The 19729-nt window shown below is 40.8% G+C and overlaps 2 protein-coding genes across 4 annotated transcripts in view; both read right to left on the bottom strand.

Moving 5' to 3' along the window:
- Nucleotides 1-385: 385 nt before the first annotated feature.
- On the bottom strand, nt 386-5765 carry LOC149308795 (uncharacterized). Its single transcript, XM_089536480.1, has one exon. The coding sequence runs from the start codon at nt 2422-2424 to the stop codon at nt 1723-1725; it is 702 nt and encodes a 233-aa protein (XP_089392606.1). The 5' UTR covers nt 2425-5765; the 3' UTR covers nt 386-1722.
- Nucleotides 5766-6593: 828 nt separating this feature from the next.
- Nucleotides 6594-19729, bottom strand: part of LOC149308794 (long-chain-fatty-acid--CoA ligase 4) — a 32016-nt gene continuing 18880 nt past the window's right edge. Inside the window, exons 3-17 of one of the 3 annotated variants that reach the window (XM_089536477.1) lie at nt 18918-19414; nt 18323-18500; nt 17809-17918; nt 17039-17177; nt 15951-16101; nt 15398-15521; nt 14816-14887; nt 13678-13817; nt 12924-13096; nt 12655-12729; nt 12145-12336; nt 11796-11910; nt 11014-11171; nt 8522-8671; nt 6594-7245 (exon numbers count right to left, since the gene is read on the bottom strand). In XM_089536477.1, the coding sequence (XP_089392603.1) occupies nt 7232-7245; nt 8522-8671; nt 11014-11171; nt 11796-11910; nt 12145-12336; nt 12655-12729; nt 12924-13096; nt 13678-13817; nt 14816-14887; nt 15398-15521; nt 15951-16101; nt 17039-17177; nt 17809-17918; nt 18323-18500; nt 18918-19268 (2142 nt within the window). In that variant the 5' untranslated portion in view covers nt 19269-19414 and the 3' untranslated portion in view covers nt 6594-7231. Of the gene's footprint in view, nt 8672-11013; nt 11172-11795; nt 11911-12144; nt 12337-12654; nt 12730-12923; nt 13097-13677; nt 13818-14815; nt 14888-15397; nt 15522-15950; nt 16102-17038; nt 17178-17808; nt 17919-18322; nt 18501-18917; nt 19415-19729 lie in introns of all 3 variants that reach the window. The other 2 variants (XM_089536479.1, XM_089536478.1) reach the window with 2 other exon arrangements.

The raw sequence follows: 19729 nt of genomic DNA, 5'->3' as shown, positions 1-19729 counted from the left end.
CACCCTTTCTCTGTCCATAGAAGTGGATGAAATCCCTATTGTACCAACATCAGGAGCAGCAAGCCACCTTTTAGTCTTTAGCCCCTGTGGCCACAGTATTTTCACACGAAAAAGTACCTTATTCCCCCTCAAAAACAAAGGGGTTTCTCGTCACTTAATTTTCCCTCGATCTGTGCCCCTTGTATGCATTGCTGTTGTGTGTCTTGGATTTAAATCAGAGATGGGCAATTCCACGGGGAGAACTAACTTCCCCTAGCCACCTATCCCTATAGCAGGCCCAAATATCTGTTTTCTCTGTGGTCCCTCTCAAAAGGGTGACAGGAGTCACTTCTAGAAAAGAGTAAAACATAAGAACAAAACAAGAAGTACAAGATAGTCACTTCAGTATTTTATTTTTACCTGTTGATATATCTATTCCCATACATACACCTAGGATCTCAATGTAATGTGGAGTAACTACAGCTGGCTCAAGAGTTGGAGGGCCATGTGCACCTATTTCCTGGCCCTTGGCAAGCCACCTTGGTGCAACCCAGAAGTGATATTTTCCTTTTCATTCCCATTTTGAAATATGTGGCCAGCGGGACAATTTCTGTCCCCCTGAACCACAAAAACAATAATTTGGGGAATGCACTGAAAGTATACCCTTCAAATCTCCAACAAACGCAAGGGAAAGACACTTTAGGCCTAATGCAGCTGTGATATTTTCCTGTCCAGCTCTTACCTCCTTCCTATCAGTGACGAGATCAGAATATCATTAGAGGACAAGTGCCAGTTTTCAATACCCCCCCAAAACAGGACACACCAGTATACCCAAAAAGGACATCGCAGCACTTCCGGTTTCAAATCCAGATAATATATGGCCTTTTAAAAAACTATATGGGGGAGTTTGGGGTAAAACTGCCGCAGTTTTGAGCCACAAGGGAATGAAAAATCACTTTCTAAAAAATTGGAGTCTGAGGGCTTTGGGCATCGCTTTCTAAGTTCTTTTGTGCCTTGCTTGTTTCAGGATTCTTTCGTGACCCCAAAACAATGTTTCCAAGTTCTTTTGCACTCCCTTCTTGAAGTTTTTCATCCCGAAGTCCCTCCTAACCTGCAGCTGGCTTGGAAAAAGGAAAAACAGAATTGGAAAAACTAGGCTGGGCTTGAGTTTTGTTTGTCTTCTCCCTTGACCCTCCTCTGCTGTCAAGTTGACTTTGCCCAGGGCTGGTGTTCCTCCTGCTTTGACCATATGAGGCTGAAAGGGATGCCTAGTTCCCAGCTTTTTCAGCCTGTGGATTCAAAACAACAGCTAAAGGAGGAACTTGGGTGAAGGGACCGAAGTTTTGATCCCTCTGCAGCCCACAATATTACTGTATTTGCCCCCAAAAAATTGCCCATGGCAAATGCTGGGTTTAGGTATCTCTTCACAAGGGCCAAACAAAATCCCCAAATTCAAAGGCAGAAAGAGAGAGAAGGGGAAAAAGAAGGGGTGAGGAGAAGGAGAAAGAGAGAAGAGGTCTGGAAGGGAGAGAAAGCATGGCCCAGGGTGAATCGACATTGTAGAAACCATGAAGTTTACAGCCATGTTTCTTGCAGCAAAAATAAGTGTAGTTGAATCCCATTGATTCAATGCATTGACTGTAGTTGGGAGTCAACAGCAAGGTTTACATCCAAGGCTCTTGTAGCAGAAATAAGAAAATGTAGTTCAATCCCATTGATTCAACGCATTGACTGTAGATGGAGTCAATAGCAGGGTTCTCTTCTCTCTCCCACTTCTCCTCCTCTTCTTTCTCCTCCTTCTCTCCTTCCTTCCTCTCCTCCTCTTTCTCCTTCTCTCCTTCCTCCTTCTTCTTCTCCCCTTCTTTCTCTTCTTCCTCCTTCTCTTCCTCCTTCCTCCTCTCCTGCTGCTCCTCTCCAGTCCCTCTCAATGTAGAGATGGTAAGGGTCGTGCTTGGACTCCAGCTTCCTCGACCTGGTGTAAGCCAGGATCAGACCCCCAGCCAGGCAGCCATAGAAGATCATGATCAGGAGGATGTAGAGGTAAGCATCGTCCTCGCCTGCTCCTCCTCCTCCTCCTTCTGCTGCTGCTGCTGCCTCTCCCTGAGCCTCAGGCGTCCCCAGGGGAGGGGTGGGCAGCATGGGGCTGGTGCTGCTGTTGGCATCTCCAGGGCGCAGCTCCTTCCAGAGGCGGATCAGGAGGCGATGGAGGCGCCTGCTCTCACTGCAGTTCATGGGCTCCTGCTTTGCAAAGGAAGGGATGCTCTGGGGGAAAGTTGCCTTCTTGTCCTCCCTTCCACACTCCCTCCTTCTTCCTCTCCTCCTCCTCGTGTCTGCTTTAGGGACAAAGGCAGCAGCAGCAGCAGCTGGGAAGGCAGACCCTTGCTCTCCCCTCCTCCTCCCCACAGATCCCTTTGTGGGTCTCTCTCTGCCTTCTTCTCTCTCCATTGAGGGCCATCCCAGGACTTTTTCCTAGCTTTCTCAAGGGAGAAGTGGATCCCACAATTTGCTTTTTTTCAGAAATACAGCCAGAGATGTGGGAGAAGAAAAGAGAAGACAAAAGCCTCTGCCTTTCCCTCTTTTCACTCTCTCTTTGGGGGTTTCTCTGGGTGCAAAAATGGGAATGCATGGCTCCATTCTGCAATAGGAGAATAGAGGAGGAAATCTGCTTTGGCTTTGGCACAGTTTTATTATAGCCATTGCATCTTCTAAACAAGAAGATTCCTACCATAAATATAGGGTCTTCCAAGTGGCTGGCCCTAGGTTTTTTGGTGGGTTTTGGGGGCTATATGGAAGAGTTTCTTCCTGACATTTCGCTGCCAGCATCGGTAAGAAAGATGCCTCTAGGTTTGGGAACCCTCTTTATTTTATTTTTCATTTCATTTCTATGCCGCCTTTCTCCCAGAAAGGGACCCAAGGCAACTCACAGACTCTTTTTAAAAAACTATCACCACAAAAGAGTTAAAACCATCCTAGGATTGCGCATAACCGCCTTCGCTAGAGCTTCAAGTGGCTCCCTTTTTTGCAAAGGAAAAAGATTTTTATCAGCATGAATTTAAACATCCAACAGGTTTTTAAGAACTTAATTTTGTTTTAAAGGAAGGGTTTTTCTTTTTTAAAAGAGCCGGCTGACTTTAAAAATAAACCCTGGTATTATATTTTAATGTATTTACTACACACTACACTTCATCTTAGCAGCCAATAATTCAGTTTGATGCCCATGAGGTTTGTAGTTTCACAAGGTGCGGAACCTTCTCTTCCAAAGAGGGATGATGCCTTGCCAAACTACAAATCCCAGGGTTTTCTTATGGATGGAGCCACGGCTTTAAAAAACCGTATCAAGGTATGTTGTTTCTACAGCGCTTATTTCTATTTTCTAGATACCTAAGAAGTGGTTTGAGCACTTGTGGAGGCCAGGGTTTGAATCCTCGCTTGGCCACGGAAACCCACTGAGTGATCATGGGCAAGTCACACGCTCTCAGCCTCAGAGAAAAGGGAAGCCCTCTCTGAACAAATCTTGCCAAGAAAGCCCCATGACAGGTTTACCTTAGGGTCGCCATAAGTCAAAATAAAATGATGACACACAACAACAACATACAACCCGTCTGCTGAAAGGATTTATATCTGCTTTACTGATCATCCATCCGTAAGTAGATGAATGGACCTCAGAGGCTAAACCTCAGCTGCTAATGGATGCCTGCCAGAAAACCATCAAAAATATCTGAAAAGAGTTGTTTCTGCAGAGCTCTTTGAGGCTCATTTTTATATCTGGACAGCTTGGCTTCTATTTCCTTTAGTTTCTCCCTTCTTGATAGACCCAGCATGGGCAAGAGAGAAGATTTGAAGCCTGTTTCTGATCTGGGAAGGGAACAACCAAGTTCCTCCAAGGAGCCATGCAGAATGACCAAAAAAGGCTCAGATCATCACAATGTTAGGCATCTGTTTTATCCAAGGATTTGTGTGAATTTTCCCTTCCTGCTGTGCTAGAAGATAGGTTAAACCCCCTTTTAAGAAATCTAGTTTTGGAGGAGGGCAAGGGATCTGGATTTGGAAGGTGGCATTATCTCTATCACAAACTTGGCAGAAACCACGCACACCTCCGTTGCCACTGGCACATATGTTTTCCCCTTCCAAAAAGGCCTAAGATCTTTTGTGGCCCAAGATAATACTCTAAACAAATAGATAAATGCTATTTATCTTGTGTTCAGGAGCCAAGTGGATTGGCAGTTAAATATCCATTTGTTTAAAAGACAAGTGAAGTATCTTTTTTACAAAATTACAAAGTCTTTTCATGCCTCCCTAACCCACCTTTTATCACATTTCCTCATCCTCTGTCTAGTTGGGGTTTTTTAGGAGCTTCAGGGGTTGGAGAAAGACTTTTAGCATTTGGATTTTAACTATGTGTCTGCATCAAATAATGCAATAAATAAAGCGTGAGTTGGGAAAGATCAGAATTTGCCTATAGTTGATGGTACTGTTGGCACCTGAAGACCCAGGATCCCTTACAATAAGCAATAAAACAGAGAAAAAGGAAGAGCAGACAAGTGTGTTATAAGGCAGATTTATATCTTTGGCCAACAAAATGGATATTATAAGAAAAGTGGAGGCTGATGGAAGGAAAAGCGATTTCTAGATGCGTTTTGGCTGATGCTTTCAGGTAACCCCTTCTGAACATATCTTGTCAAGAAAACCCCTTAAGGTTGTCATAGTCGGCAATGACTTGGTGGCGCACAACAATCTGAGAATTACCTGACCTGGTTGTATCATCTCACATGTGTATATAATTAATGCGGGGTAAAAACTTGTGCTGAACTGTTCTTCTTTTTTTATGGTGTAGGAACTTTTCCCAATTCCTTCCATGTTAATCTCTGGCACCAAATTTTCTATGAAAGAATTAATCAGACAAAAGCCTTCTTATTCATGGAAAGGTGTAAGTTTTCAACCACTGCACCCTTGTGTGCAAGGAGCAATTGTTTCCACACTTTTCCTCACAGGGTTTCACCAGAATTATTAGCTTATTTTTGCTAATACACAGTTATCTGGCACTTTGTAAGTGCTTATTTCCAACATGTTCTTTTTGTATTCTATATGAAAGCTTTTAAAGCCAGGTTTGGAATGGTAGGTGAATGCATAGTGGATAAAATGGGGTGCAGGAAGGATTTGGGTATAGGTGAGCAAACTACAAATGGTATTATTAGTACCCCCAACTACTTGGCATTTCAGTTTCTCTGAAAGGCAAAAATCATACTCTTGTTCATCTCTCTGCAGTCTCTTGGTGAAACCTTAGAACATTTTCATTCTCAAGGCAGAAATACACCAAAGTGAAGGCTAATCCATTGGTTGGCAGTGGAGAAATAGTGTTGTGATGCGAGATTTAAGTTATGAAGAAATGTAGTAACAAACTGTTTTCCTACCCTAGAAAATTTGTTCTTAGTTGTGTGGAAAAGGCTATATAACACAGGCCCAATCCGCACTGCAGAAATAATCCAGTTTGAGACCGCTTTAACTGCCCTGGCTTAGTGCTAAATTCTGGGAATTGTACTTTATTGTGGCACCAGAGCTCTCTGACAGAGAAGACTAAGTGTCTCACCAAACTACAATTCTTTTAAGTCCCTAGCATTGAGCCAGGGCAGTTAAAGCGGTCTCAAACCGGATTATTTCTGCAGTGTGTTTTGGACCACAGCCAATTATCTTTGACGGGACAAAGAAGTGATGTGTTTTATATGAAGATATGGATTTCAAGGAAATGTAGGAACTCAAGGAGAAATCTTGAAATGTTCAAATCGTGACGGCACCATAAAGCTGCAGAAGGAACAAAATCTCTTTGACACTGACTTTCTCCACCAATTAAGCTGTATTCCACACTGGAAAGTGCTTTAAAAATATATTTCATGCACACTGAACATGAAGCTAGCCCACATTGACATCAGAGCAATAAAGGGACTGAATAGGCCAGAGAATATACATTCTAAACAAACCTTATGAGCTGCTGTCTGATTCGGAAGCGCACAAATAGCTATTTACTCCACGCGCATATTGTCGTTTCACAATTTTTTGTCGTGTCGGACAATGTTGAAACAGCGCACCTGTGTCTTAAGCGAGAGAGCAAGTTTATCGCATATTAAACGTAACAGACCTCAAGGAGGAGCTCACAGGGGAATGAAAACCCACTAGTCAATAGGGGAAGCCGTTCCTATATATGTAAACAAGTGTATGTGTGAGGCATTTTTCTGGTCCCAAGTCTAGATTCCGCTGTTTCATGCGCGGCTGCCAGGTTAAATTGGCAGTGCGCAGGTCTGATTGCCAAGGCATGGTTGGAAGCTATATAAAGTATCTCCGGCAGGCTTAAAAACTAACATTGGTCCCTAAGAACAGTCAGTTCTGGTCCACATAATGGCTCATAATTTTAAAAATATCTGGATTTTTAGTGATTTGTTGTTGCTTTGACCCGCACATACACTTCACAGAAGGAAAAAAACTTAACCGGTGGTGTGTACTGAAGCAACATTTCATACAAAAATCCCTTCATTCTTTAGAAACAATACCAGATTATTATTATGATCATTTTTCTCCTTTTGAGCATAATATACACATTTAAGTATCATGGATAAAAGAGATCTATTTCATAAATACTTTAGAGCCAAGTATACACATCGCAGTCAAGGGCCACATCTGTACAAAATGAAAATGGATGCAACAAATATATAAAAGAAGGATCAAGAAATAAGTGCAATTGCCATGTCTTACAGCATTTCTAGTTCAAGTGTGAACGGCTAAAAAGGGGGACACAAGCCCAGAGTGTGAACTTTACAAAAGAAAAAAGACACTTGTCGACTGCAGCACACAAGAACACAAACCACAGGAGAGTGTCGCTGTCCTACTCGCTCTCCTCCGCACACCAAGGATTTCCAGTTTTTTAAATAACCATTTTCACAAACAAAAATAAAGGACAAAGGCTTTAAATACAGCACTTTCTTTCCTCTTTCAACAAGCTCCTTCAACAAAGTCTTCCAAAGACCGCGTTCTTCGCTCATAAATAAGAAATATACAGTTTTTGTGACTCGTTGCGTGTGACGTATCAAAAAGATAAATAGGAATGCCCCTTTCGAAGTTTGAAAACAAAACCGAAGACTTTAATTCCCAGAGTGCGGATGGGCTTGGAGGAAGAGACACCAGAGATACTAAAATGTCACACCTGAGAAGAACAAGTGTGTACAGAGGACAATCTATAAACTAGTTCAGCCGTCAAACTTGTTCAGTCCCACTGATCTGAAATGAATTGAGATAGTCTAAATAAATGATCTGAAAAATTGTACTGGCATTATTACTACAGTAGTGTCAGAGATGGCAAAAATCACTAGCTTGTCATCTTTTGAACGAGGTTTTAAAATCTTTTGGGGTATGAAAAAGAAAAGGATCCTAATGGCAGTGTCAAAAGTGCAGGATGCAAATCTTAACAGAAAAGGGTACGCTGGATGTGTATCTTTTCAGTTCAGCTCCGCTCTCCTTGTAAGTGTACTTGCCTTCCTTTTAGGCACTATAAATACTTGGAATAATGAAATGCAGGCGATACGCATCTCTTGCACCTTCTGCGCTGAACTCAATGGTCTGTACTCAGTGAATGGAGAAAAATACTGGCTTTAAATGCTGCACTTAGGCCTCTCCAGCACAGAGTAGAAAATAACAAATTGGAAGTGGTCTCTAAATACTCTCAAAGTACCACAGAGGTCTCTTTTCCCCAGATATTTCCACAAAGGCAGAATGCCCTCTTTAGCAGCTTAAAATACAATTTGTGTGTATTCAGTTAGCTAGAAACGGGAATCAAAATACATTAATGTTTCCATTGCAGACATAAAGTTCACTGATCGTCACACGTCTGGATGCCTGTTGACTGTGTAAGTTGCAAAATCCATTCCTTAACAGTTGTGTGTTGGTAACATGGTTGGTGCCTGTCAGTTTTTGGCTGTGTGGAAGTAACATTCAAGAGAAGAGCTTCTCTCTCTTCTTTGTGGCCCTAATGACAATCAAGTTACAAGAAGGTATTCTAGCTAGCAAAGGACCTGAGATTGTCAATTTCTGAAAGGTACAAGCTTGGCCAATCGTTTTGTCACTTTTTCTCCCCGTATACAGTTGATACATTTACAGACAATTTTGTTTTTCCTCCATTTTTAAAAATCATCATCTTGCAATCCTCCAAGATGATCTAATTCCTCGTGAGTAAGAGAAGTCAAAGTATAAAGGTAGAAACAATGGTTTATCCAATGAGGGAGTTTCATATGACCACAGCCATTCAGTACTGGAAGTGATCAAATGAAACCATGGCAGTGGGTCAGTCATTTCGACAGCATCTTGAAAAGTGTTGCACAGAAAGCCAGTGCTGGGCGTTCCTCCTTTAAAATGGGGGTCTGTTATCAGTCACCAGTTTCACAAAGTACCACCTCCCCATTGGTAATTACAGCCACGTTTGAAGGAATAATGTTTCTCATTCAGTCACAGAAGGAATCCCGCACAGCTTCTGACTCAGAGGGGTTTGGAGGTTATTTACCTCCGTACATTCGCTCAATGTCGTTGAGGTAATGGTTCTTCAGCTCTTTCCTTTTCAATTTGAAAGCATCTGTCACCAGGCCTGTCTCTGGAGTCCAGGGCTCTGGGCTTAACCGCACCTTGACTGGTATTTCAAATCTCTCCAGTTTCACTGCAGGAACAATTTGTGAGAAAGGAAAAAGGCAATTGAGAAAGAGAGTAATAACTGTACATACACCAACAATCACCTGCCATAGTAGTCCTCAATGAATGCCACTGGAGATGCATTTCGGTGGACTGGATTGTGCTTAAATCACTCCAGTAAAAACCAACAGAACTTCATGTGCTCATGTAGTGAAGGTTTAGATACAGTTGCTCAATATGGTATTCTTCTTAATGCTGGTTATATACAGCTTCTGATATATATACAACTTCTCCCAATGTGTAGCACAGCAAGAAATGCATTCACATTACAGCAGACCCAAAAGTAGATTCAACCACAATACAACAAAATTATCTCTAGGGTGTGCAGACATTTGGAGGGGCTCTTCCCCTTCCCTGGGGTCAACACACTCTTGCAAATTTTGTTGCTTTGGTGCCTTGAAAGCCCCAAAACACAGTATCTGCACATCCCTTACAGGGGATTTTTTTGGGGGGAAAGTATGCCAGTGGATGGCATCACTCTCCAAAGTCTCCTTGGGAAGCTAAAGTGGCAAGTTAATCACTCTTGATATAAAACAAAGATGGGTCATTTCGGAGAGGCCCATTTTCCCTCCCATGGCACTCCATGGGTCATGCCAGTACTCCTGACAATGTTATATCACTTTTGCTTTGGGAACGGGACAAAAGACGACTGGTGTTTGCATTTTGGGAATCTTTGGAGGTCACTGAGTGGTCAAGGGGACCCCAATAGCCAAGGTTTTGTGGCAGCTTAAGTGTCATTATGTATTATGTTAAAACAATATGTTAAAAAATCAAACAAAGCATAGCCAGTAGATGGCAGGAGAGTAACAAATTATGGTTTAATATATGGCCTTTGTTATTTGGTTGTCCAGAACTTGACTCTGCTGACTATAAGTCGCTCCCACACCCGAACACAGAGTGAAAGAAAACACCACAAAAGGGAGGGGTCCCATCTGTACTTAAACCGGCTGAAAGATTATGTCATATCCTCTCACTGTATTCTCATTCTGGCTAGGATCCACTCTTGTGCATGCTGCTTACGTCTTCCCTTTTCATTAAATTCCTTTGCCCAAAATTGGAAGTCTCCTTATGGCAGTGGAAGTTCCTTGAAATATGCATGGCACACTAAGCTAGAGTAGTCTTGGTAATCTACACTGCCTGCTAGCATATTGGCTGCAGACTCCCAGACTGTTTGGCATGGTCTCTAGTGTAAAGTACCAACACCAGCAAGTTTCAAGTAACAGGAAGCGCAGCAATGCGGCAGGACAGCTGTGTATTCAGAGAATGTACTCTAGGCAAGCAAGAAACCCAATCCATAAATGGAATCTAGAGAATGGAGAGGAAGGCAGCCAGGGCAGCTGAACCCCTGACTCCTACGTTTCATTTCACAGTACCTTCCTTTCCTTTAAAATGAAAAAGGGAGGTTTGGAAAAATGTTGAAAGAATGAAGTAGGGAGGCAGAAAGTCTAGAGAAAGGAGGAAGTTATAAAACAATGAAGATAAAGAAGAAAGGGGCAGAAAAGCAAGGTAGAAGGAGTAAGGAATGTAAATATGTAAGTTTGGGTGGTATTACAAAGAGGAAGGATAATGAAATAAAGGATGTGTTAGTATTGGTATGTAACATGTAAATGAATGTGTCTATATGTATGTTTTTATATGATTTGATATGTTTTATGTGTTTAATAAAAATTCATAAAAAAGGAAAGGGGAAGGAGGAACTGGATCAGTGGGAAGCAGCAGAAACAGCACTATTTCAGGTAGCAAACTTCCATTCTTTCCCCCACTTCTATGGGAGATGACCAAAATAGCAGGGCAGCCATTTTGAAAGGGTGGTGAAAAACTTTCCTGTAATTGTGTCTAACTTTGTTAATTTAATTTATTATTTTGTATGTTTTTAAACCTCCTTTCAGGACATGTTATCCTCCCAAGAAGAACAGAGTGCTACTATGTCAAGAGAAACAGGGTCAAAAACATGACCACAGGGAACATAGGGGAAAGTGGTCGGTTATATTAGAGGAATTGCTGTGGTGGGCAGAAATAAAGCAAAAGGGCCACCTCTCTCACAAACAGCCCAACATGTTTATTACATACCCTGGGATAGTGAAATGTTGGAAGCCCATTTGGGGAGAAGAAAAACACCTGGGGGTGGGCAAAGAGGGCGAGAAGGAACTGCCTCACTTACAACCATAATCATTTATTCTGGAACAAGGCATAACTTTGTCACTCAAAAGAGGAATATTCTTGCTGAGGTAGTCAGAAAACATTACCAACTTTTGTTTCAGAATCCTTTGTGCATCACAACAGCAAAGCAAATCAGTTCAGTTTGCTTACTTTTGTTTGCCACTTCCTTAATCTCTTTCAGAACTTCTGATTCCATGAGAGGATTGTTGCAGATATCCACCCAGCTGCCAGTCACTCCTTTCTGTTCAGCAAGAGCTGTTAGTTTCTTTTGATTCGGAACCACAAAACTGATGACATAAGACTGGTCACTAGAACAGAATGCAAGACAACATTATTCAATTTCTAGATCATTCTTTGGGGGGTGGGAAATAATAGCAGCACATTCTTTATCTCTAATTTCACTCCAACTCTAAATTGAAGTACTGTGACATCTCCCAGTGTAGTGAGGAGGCATTACCAACTTTCATACCAGGCATATAGTTTCAATCATCATGTTGATATGAATGCAGAGCTATGTTTTTCTGTTTCTCAGAAAAATTGTCTCCTACATTCCATCATCTTAGGCTGAATGAAGAGAAAGGCCAAGAAAGGTGTAGCTTTTGTACCTAAAATATACTAGGAACATTCAGATGTTATTTTTCTGGAGTAATTCAGCAATTACTTCCAGGCCACTCGGTGAATTTTTGTGGCATGATGTAACCAGAGTTGGGATGTGTATTTGGCAGGGAAGGATTTGCGTCAGCCTCACCCTTGCTAGAGACCTTTTGCCTCTACCATTTCTTCGCTTCTAAAGCCTTTGGACAGTGGAGTATAAGGATCTTAATTCTAGATTTTAGGCATACTTCTTGTTCAAAGTTGATTTTTTTTTAACAGCCTCTCCTGAGAAACCAGAATTGCAAAATTATGGAAAGGACTCATAGTTGCAAGCTTACCTTTTGGCATAAGCACAGATGTTGTCGATAAGTGGGCAGTTTTTCAGGGCAGCTTCAACTTTTCCAAGTGATACATATTCTCCTGCCTGCAACTTTACTAAGTCTTTTTTGCGATCTGGGGAAATAATCAGGCAAAATCATGAGTGCTTTACAACGCATACAATCTGGCCCTATGCATAAAGCCAAATTACCAAGATGTTTGATAACCAAATTACATTTCGCAATGTAATTTAAGGCCATAATTCAGCACACTCCTAGAATATTTCAAAACAGAAAGCCATATCTATCCATTGCACTTTCAGGTACACTTTACTAAACTGCAACCCCATCAGCCAAAAGTAATAAGCACCTATGATTTGAAGACAGCCATCGGAATGAAACTCTCCAATGTCTCCAGTGCAAAACCAGCGCTGACCACCTTCATCCACAATATAATCTTCTGCTGTCTTCTCCTCATTTCTGAAGTATCCCATTGAGACATTAGGCCCGCCAATGATAATCTCTCCCCTAGGGTTTGGCTGGTCTCTACTGGTGTAGCCACCTGGAAAAGTCATATGAAAGAATTGGTTAATGCAGTACTAGTGATCCCTGTCCTGCACTCAGTAAAACAAGGAATCAAAGCTGTTATGAGCAAATAATGAAGAAATACAAAAGCAGCGGCAATCAGCATTGATTGCTTGAGTGACAAGATTCACAGGGCGAGTAAAATGCCACCCTTCATTGGAACAGATCAAATCTCACATTACTATTATTATTATTTTAAAATTACTAAGATGTATTTCTCAGGGTTTCTAAGTGCATTATACTATTAACAATGACATGGAATGTCAGTATATTGCAAATGCAGTTATTTTCTCACCTTCTTGCCAGTCTCTCAGTTTAATCTCACAGCAGATGAGAGGCGCCCCTACCCTGCCAGTGCTGTAGTCCGAGACTAAAAGAAAGATACAAAAAACAAAATAAACGAGTAAAATGGCAGCCCAAGGTTTTTCAGTTTTAACTACTACATTTTCATTACTACAGCGACTATATAAAAACTGCCAGAGACAAGTGAACCATTTTCAGTTGTTCAGCTGAAAATGATACAAGCCTTCTGGGTATGAAGTTGGAAGAACCAAAAATGCTTACCTTCTGTAATTGTCCCTGCTCCACAGGTTTCTGTTAGTCCGTAACCTTGGCCCACAGGACAGCAGAAACAGATATTCATGAATCTTTGCGTCTGAGGAGAGAGGGGTGCTCCGCCTGAAAGCATCATGCGTACATTCCCCCCTAGCAGTGCTTTCACCTTCTTAAACAACAGCCTTAAAGAAAAAGAGAATGTTATTAATATGACAGAACCAACAGGCCATGTGTATTAATAAATGCTTGATATGTGAACTTTTAGTGTCCCCTCCCTGCTTTGGATTATAGCTGGCTAACTGGAAGCATATGCGCCCTCAGCCCAAGGATGATGGCTATACTTCAGACCAGTAGTAGACTGGCTTATATCTAAATGTGCAAATGATGATCCAAATGCATTCATTCAAAGCCCCCTCAGATGTCATTTGTACCCTGTTCACTGACTTCTAGCATTCAAAGAAATTATTTCAGATAAACCTTAGACTTTCATCTGCTGATAAAGCTAGAAAGGTTTCTAACTTTCTGCTCTCCAAGCAGCAGTCTTATCCTAAGGCCCAATCCATTCATTCCTGTATAAGTGGTATATTTAGGATTTCTAGTATGCTAGTCCTTCAGAACAAGAAATGCAAACTCATGATAGAAATTAATGTATAATTGGATGGACCTCATCAGAGCTTTACTCCTTACATATTACATACTTGTATACTACAATATCTTTGATACAATGCATACACAGATTGGCAGATATGTTAACTGTACTTACAAGTTACAGAGAGGTGCATCATATCCCCGTTTAATTTGTTCCAATTTGTAGTCATATCCTATCTTAAACAATGTTTTCTGGATGTAGTTCATCTCTTGAACTTTACTCATAACGTTCTTATAAATTCGATCCATGATTTCCTACAAAGCAGGAGGGGAGGTGTTTTGAGAAACATTACAGTCTAGATCTGGTTTATACTAGTGCAGTCTAACTCTCTTGAGGAGAACAGGAAGGAGCACCTCATTCATTTTAAACAGCTTAATCGTTCCTTTGTTGTGTAATACTTAAAGCATAGTCTGGTTCACCTATTTGGTGGCAAACAGCTGGAGGCCATTCTGTGTAAGTACTAAATGGAAATGCGCAATGGAAAAATAGGAACTTTCCGCCTTCCCCTTCCCCCACTCAGCTATACTATTTCAGTTGGCTGGATTTCACTATTACACAGTTACAGCAGTTTCTTCAGCTAAACTGTACTTGGTATTTGAACGGGAAAAACCCCATCAAGGTCTGTAACTGATTGTGCAACTGATGTTTACTTCTTTTCTTTTCAGAAAGCATACCCCCCCTCCCTCCGGTCGCCTTGGATTAACTGTACTCAAGCATCGAGTCTTCTAGATCAAGGCTGTGCATTTCTAGAGTATCTCCATATTCAAATGTTCTGTATGTATTGTGAAGACACATGAGAGAACACTTTGTCTGCCCTTCTCTGTCATCATTGCTGGTTTTCCTCTACACACAGAGGGAAATTTTTTGAAGTGGAGAGCCTCCACTATCTGTTGAGTCTCTCTTTGCAATCTGGAACACTGGAAGGTCATAATTCAAAATCGCATAGAGTGGACAGTCTCCTCATCTGACGGTTGCTTTCTGTAGGAAGAGGGCAAGGAGAAACACTTTCCTCCTTCATGTGTTTATTCAGCACACTTACCAAGTGCTTGAATAGGCCAATGACATTGAAATGTGGGTCTGAATAGGCCTTCAATGACACTGAAATATCAGTGCTATCTGATATGTTGATTTAGGAAAATATGTTACTGCTCTTTTTAATACCTATATAAAATATTTACTATACTGGCTGAAGGTACTAGGAGTAAATTATATGGGAGTATTTACTTAGCCACACAACTCTACTCATACTTACAGGCACAGCTGCCATCAGTGTGGGTTTCAGAACAGTACAGTCTCCTTTGCTTCCCTTTTTAATTTTACTTGACTGCAAGAAAGAAAAATGAGAATCCTAGTTTAAATCCCCTTCCCTTCATGAGAACTGTGAGAATTACTTAATATTTGCAAGCTGAAGTTATTCAGTGAATGAGTGAAATGACTTGTGATTTACTGCATATCAAAATATTATAATGCCTCAGGGTTAGTATCTGAAGGTGTGCCTGTGTAAGATATCCTGTTAAGTACAGTCATTACATAGGCTTGCCAAACTGGTGTGGGATGGTACCATTTTTGCAACTTTCTTGCAAAGAAAATCCTAAAGTTGACTACTTAACACATCAGTCAGAAAGCTAGCTTGGTCACAGAATAATGCTATCGGAGTTCCTATTAAAATGCAACTTCCCTTATACTTTCACGTACGTGTTATTCCTGGGTATTTCACCATGATGATGCTAGGGTTGCTTATCACTTTAAGAGAGAGGTTCATGATATTAACTGAATACAGAAGTATTTCCTTTTTGAGTAACAGTTAAGAAGACAGCTTCAAGTATACTCTTACCTGGTCTGACAACGTGAGCGGAGAGGAGTATCCAATCCGACAGCCATAAGTAATACAGGAAATCTCTGCTGTCATTTCTAATACATGAGCCAGGGGCAAGTAGCCAATGTATGTGTCTTTGGGCCTAAGGGAGAAATATTATGGGTTCAATAAATAGCAAGCAGAACCTCTCAGGATTTTGCTCTAAATTAGCAAGCAGAATGATTAATTTTCTAAATGTTTTTCCACCTAAATTTGGATCCAAATTCTCCAAAACACAATCAGGCTGATTATTCAAAATCATGTCTGCAAGGAAAAGATGCGTCTAGGTCAGTTTTTTCAAGTTTGGTTCTGTTTTCCCACTTCCCCAGAACAGTTTTTCATACACTCACCTGATTAAGTGAGATGCACTCATAGCAAAATGGTGTTCCTTATATAAAGTGGCAAAATCAAGGTTTACACACACACACACACACACACACACACTCAAACTGTGGATGATTGAATCCGTGGATAAGGAATCCATGGATACAGACACCCAGCTGTACATTTCTAACAAACAGGGAATTCTTACCCCAGTCCAGGTATTCGTTCACATTGTCCTGTCATTCCAGCTATTAAATTTTTATGCATCATCATCACTCCTTTAGGCCTCCCAGTGGAGCCACTTGTATACATGACTAAGGCCATGTCTGTAGGAACAGGTCGACTTGGAGGGATGTTTACTAAGAAGATTAAATGAAAAAGAAAAGAGAGAAGGTCACAAATCAAAGTACCGTGAGAAACATTTTTTTATACTGGGAACCAATCTTGGGCAAAAAGCAAGTGATTACTTTTTTTCTCTCTATCTGACAAAATAAGACAGAGCTACTCTTGCTCTCTGTGTTTCTCTGCAACAACGATGGACAACTACCTCAGCCTACCAAGGAGATGATGATGGGAGCAGAGCCTTTGTTTTCATTCTCCAGGTAGAAAAGGGGGAGGATGGGTTGTGAAAGCCCCAGTGTCTTCTGCCTACTACCCAGCCCTAGAACTGGGTACATCCTCTCAGAGCTCTCTCAGTGAACAGAATGGGTAGCATGTCCTATGTGTGCCATGATGATTATACATACTCCTGTGGAGCAGTGCCTTATTCATGGCTTTGCCTATGGAAGAAAGGTAGGGTTCTCCCCCATCAGCAGTTAAACTGGATCACTAGGCACCTGTTGTCTCTCATACACAGAGGCCTCAAGCAGACTCTGAAGATCATCAGCTTAGAGCTGGTGTACCTAAACCTAAAGATCAAGTCTTCTTGACCACTTGCTGGGACGGTCACAGGGGGAAGCAGACGCAGCTCTTTCACTGTTTCTTTCCTCACTTTGCCTTTTTAAAGCATGCAAATTCAATATAAATGGAGAAGTAGATAGTTATGAAACAAGATTTAAGCTACTCTACCACCAGAGAAAATACAGTATCATCAAAAATTGAGTTACCCTGACAACTGAAGTCAAAGCAAAGAATCATGATTGCTCTGCCATGCTGAGGAAAAGGCCTATGTTTTTTCACAATGACAACATTATAAAAGTACTGTTCATTAAAATACATTTAAAAATTTGATTACTATACAGGAAAAAATGGTATCATCTTAAACAGATGTGCTAGCTTCTCAACTCATCTACTTACAGTTTTCTGGTTTGGCTCCCAGTTCTTCAACTGCTTGCATGCTATGAATCTCCAGTCTTTTGGGATAGTCTGATGTGTTGATAGTCTTCTTATCCACATAAACAATATGTCTGAGGCTAGGGATCTCTGACAATACATTCTGATGAACAAGAAGTTGTTTAGAGATTACTAACCAGGTGACAGCACAGGTTTTCCACACAAAGCCCAGTTATTTGCATGCATCTCTTGCCCTCTCCCAAATATAAGCTCAGGATGGCTAATCATGTTTTTACAAGTATAGTCCACCTATTCAGGGCCATCTATCATCCTTTCAAATGGAAAGATCTTACATGTGGGTTCATATTAGAGCTATGGCAATCCTCAGGATAAATTTGTGTTTGATTTCTTTTTAAACAAAATCTAGAGCACCTAGGAAGCATGCTTTTCTTTTGTGTTTTGCTCTTCCATGCATGGCACAGAAATAACAGTTGGTAGGAAAGGTGCTCCTTGTGGTACGTTTCCTAGGAATTTTAAAGAGTTTTTATAAAAGCTGATTTATTAAAAACTTCACTGATTCCCTAAGAGACTACATTGTAGACCCACTGCAAAATGCACATGCCTGCAAGTTTCCAAAGCCTCAAATATTTCTGGTGGACTGGTTTCCCACATGTGAAATTACTACTGTATTGGGCACTCTTGGGTTTTCCCCACTGTTTCCAAGCAACTCAACCCAGAGAGACAGCAACATCACTACTGAATTTACTAAATGAAGGAATCGGAGCAGAACATACCTTAAGTTTGCCTTCCAAAAGGTCTACACTAGTGATGAGATACGATGCTCCAGATTCATTCAGTCCATAAGTCACTGCTTCTTCTCCAAGGGTTGCATATAATGTAACAACTGTTTAACAAAAAGAAGAAGATACCATAGCTTAAGGGATAAAATCAAATCTTTTGTACCTGCATATGATTGTATGCTACAGATTATTCTTCAGGATTGTTTCATGTTTCAGATGTATGTATATGAAAAGCTCATATATATGTATGTGTGTGTGTGTGTGAGAGAGAGAGAGGACTGTTACTAGTCACATTGCTTATGGTTGTTGTGAATTATCATTGTTTTCATCTTGTATATATTCGAACTTTAAGTAAGACTGTCACCAATAAGCAATCAGAAGCATTAGCTTTTCCTTGTAACTTGGAGAAACCTAAGCAGAGGAGAAGAAAGGGATATCCCACATGCCTGAGATAATAGATTTAGTTTTCTAAAAGCTTATACACGTAAAATACAGCATCAATACTCACGAGGAAAGTTGTATCGGAAACATGTTTGTGCTGCAATCATCCATTCAGCTCGAGTTTCACAGAATATAGCAACCGTGCTCTTTGGCTTTAACCCAAGTGCAGCAAGACCACTTCCAAAGTGGTTCAGTTTCTGATTAATTTCTTCATAGTTTAGCCACCGGTAGTTTCCTAGGATCAGCTGAACAGAGGTGAAAAATGTGCTTGGTAAAGAAAAGTATGCATAAACATAAGAGCAAGAATGACTAAAAACAAGAGCACCTAGCTATCTAAATTTTAAACATCTTTAAGAAAACCAGTATTGCCATAGAAAGACAATTACCATATACAGTACATTTCTTCAGATAAATGCAAATGATGGAAGCAGCATCTCATTAAAAGTTTAATTCTTTTCCCCATTCTTACATGACAAAGTAATATAGAGTGGATAACAATATCTGAGATTAGCATTTAAATATTCCCATTGTGAAAGAAACGTTCAATGCTCTCTTTATGACTGACCCTGGCTCACTGGAAAGTCAGATATGCAAAAGTCGGATTTTTCACCCACCCATCCCAGCCCAATTCATGATGTTTCAGCATTCACAGATGTCATTACCTTTTTAAATACTTTCCCATTGGGCTGCATTTCGTTCTCTTCACTCAAGATCTCTCTAGTTCCAAGACAATCCTTCTTCCCGAACTTTGCCACCGCATGGTCAAACAACTTGTCCAGCGTATCTGCTCCGGGGAAGTCTATAGTGGCTAATGACTCAATATGTGAAATGGATCGATACGGGCTTCCAGGCTTGTCCAAGACAGGCTTAGCTTTCAAACGCTTTGCCATAGCTTTTTTCTTCTTTGCATTGGTAAGAAAATACCATGGTATGAATACAAGGGTACTGTACACATTTATCAAGAAATACACAGGGAGCAAGAGAAGGATGCGTAGTCTTAGCTTAAGATTCATAATGGATAGCTTTCTCTTTTGCTTTCTCTTTTCCTTTTACAGTCTGTTATCTGTCTCCTGGTTTTTAAGGATTCCAACAGTCTTAGTTTTCTCAAGCCAAACCGGAAGCAGTAGCAGCAGTAGACAAAAGCAAAATCAAGGCTTAGCTGGTGCCGTTTTAGAGTAATCACAGAGATGTTAGAAACATTTGGAAGCCAGCAGCAGAAGTGGTTGAAGATCACAGGAAATCAGCAAGCAGAGGAAAACATTAGTAACAGTTTGTTAGCATCGGTCCTTCATTGGTTTCATCTCAAAATGCAGCTAGGTATTGGAGGTTGAAAGAACTGGTTTCACACTGATTCATACTAAAACTGATTTTAAATAGACCAAAGAGGAAGTAAATATTTGTTTCAAGCCTCTTCCCCACTCCTAAGTCAAATGTTTTAGAGATCTTGAGACATATGCTATCCTCAAATTGTGAT

Source organism: Sceloporus occidentalis, unplaced genomic scaffold (genome assembly GCF_023333645.1).
Source record: "Sceloporus occidentalis isolate IW3139 unplaced genomic scaffold, rSceOcc1.0.p SCAF_8, whole genome shotgun sequence".
Classification (NCBI taxonomy): Eukaryota; Metazoa; Chordata; class Lepidosauria; order Squamata; family Phrynosomatidae; genus Sceloporus; species Sceloporus occidentalis.
The sequence above is the reverse complement of the archived record's forward strand: the minus strand, read 5'-3'. Positions and strand labels throughout refer to the sequence as shown.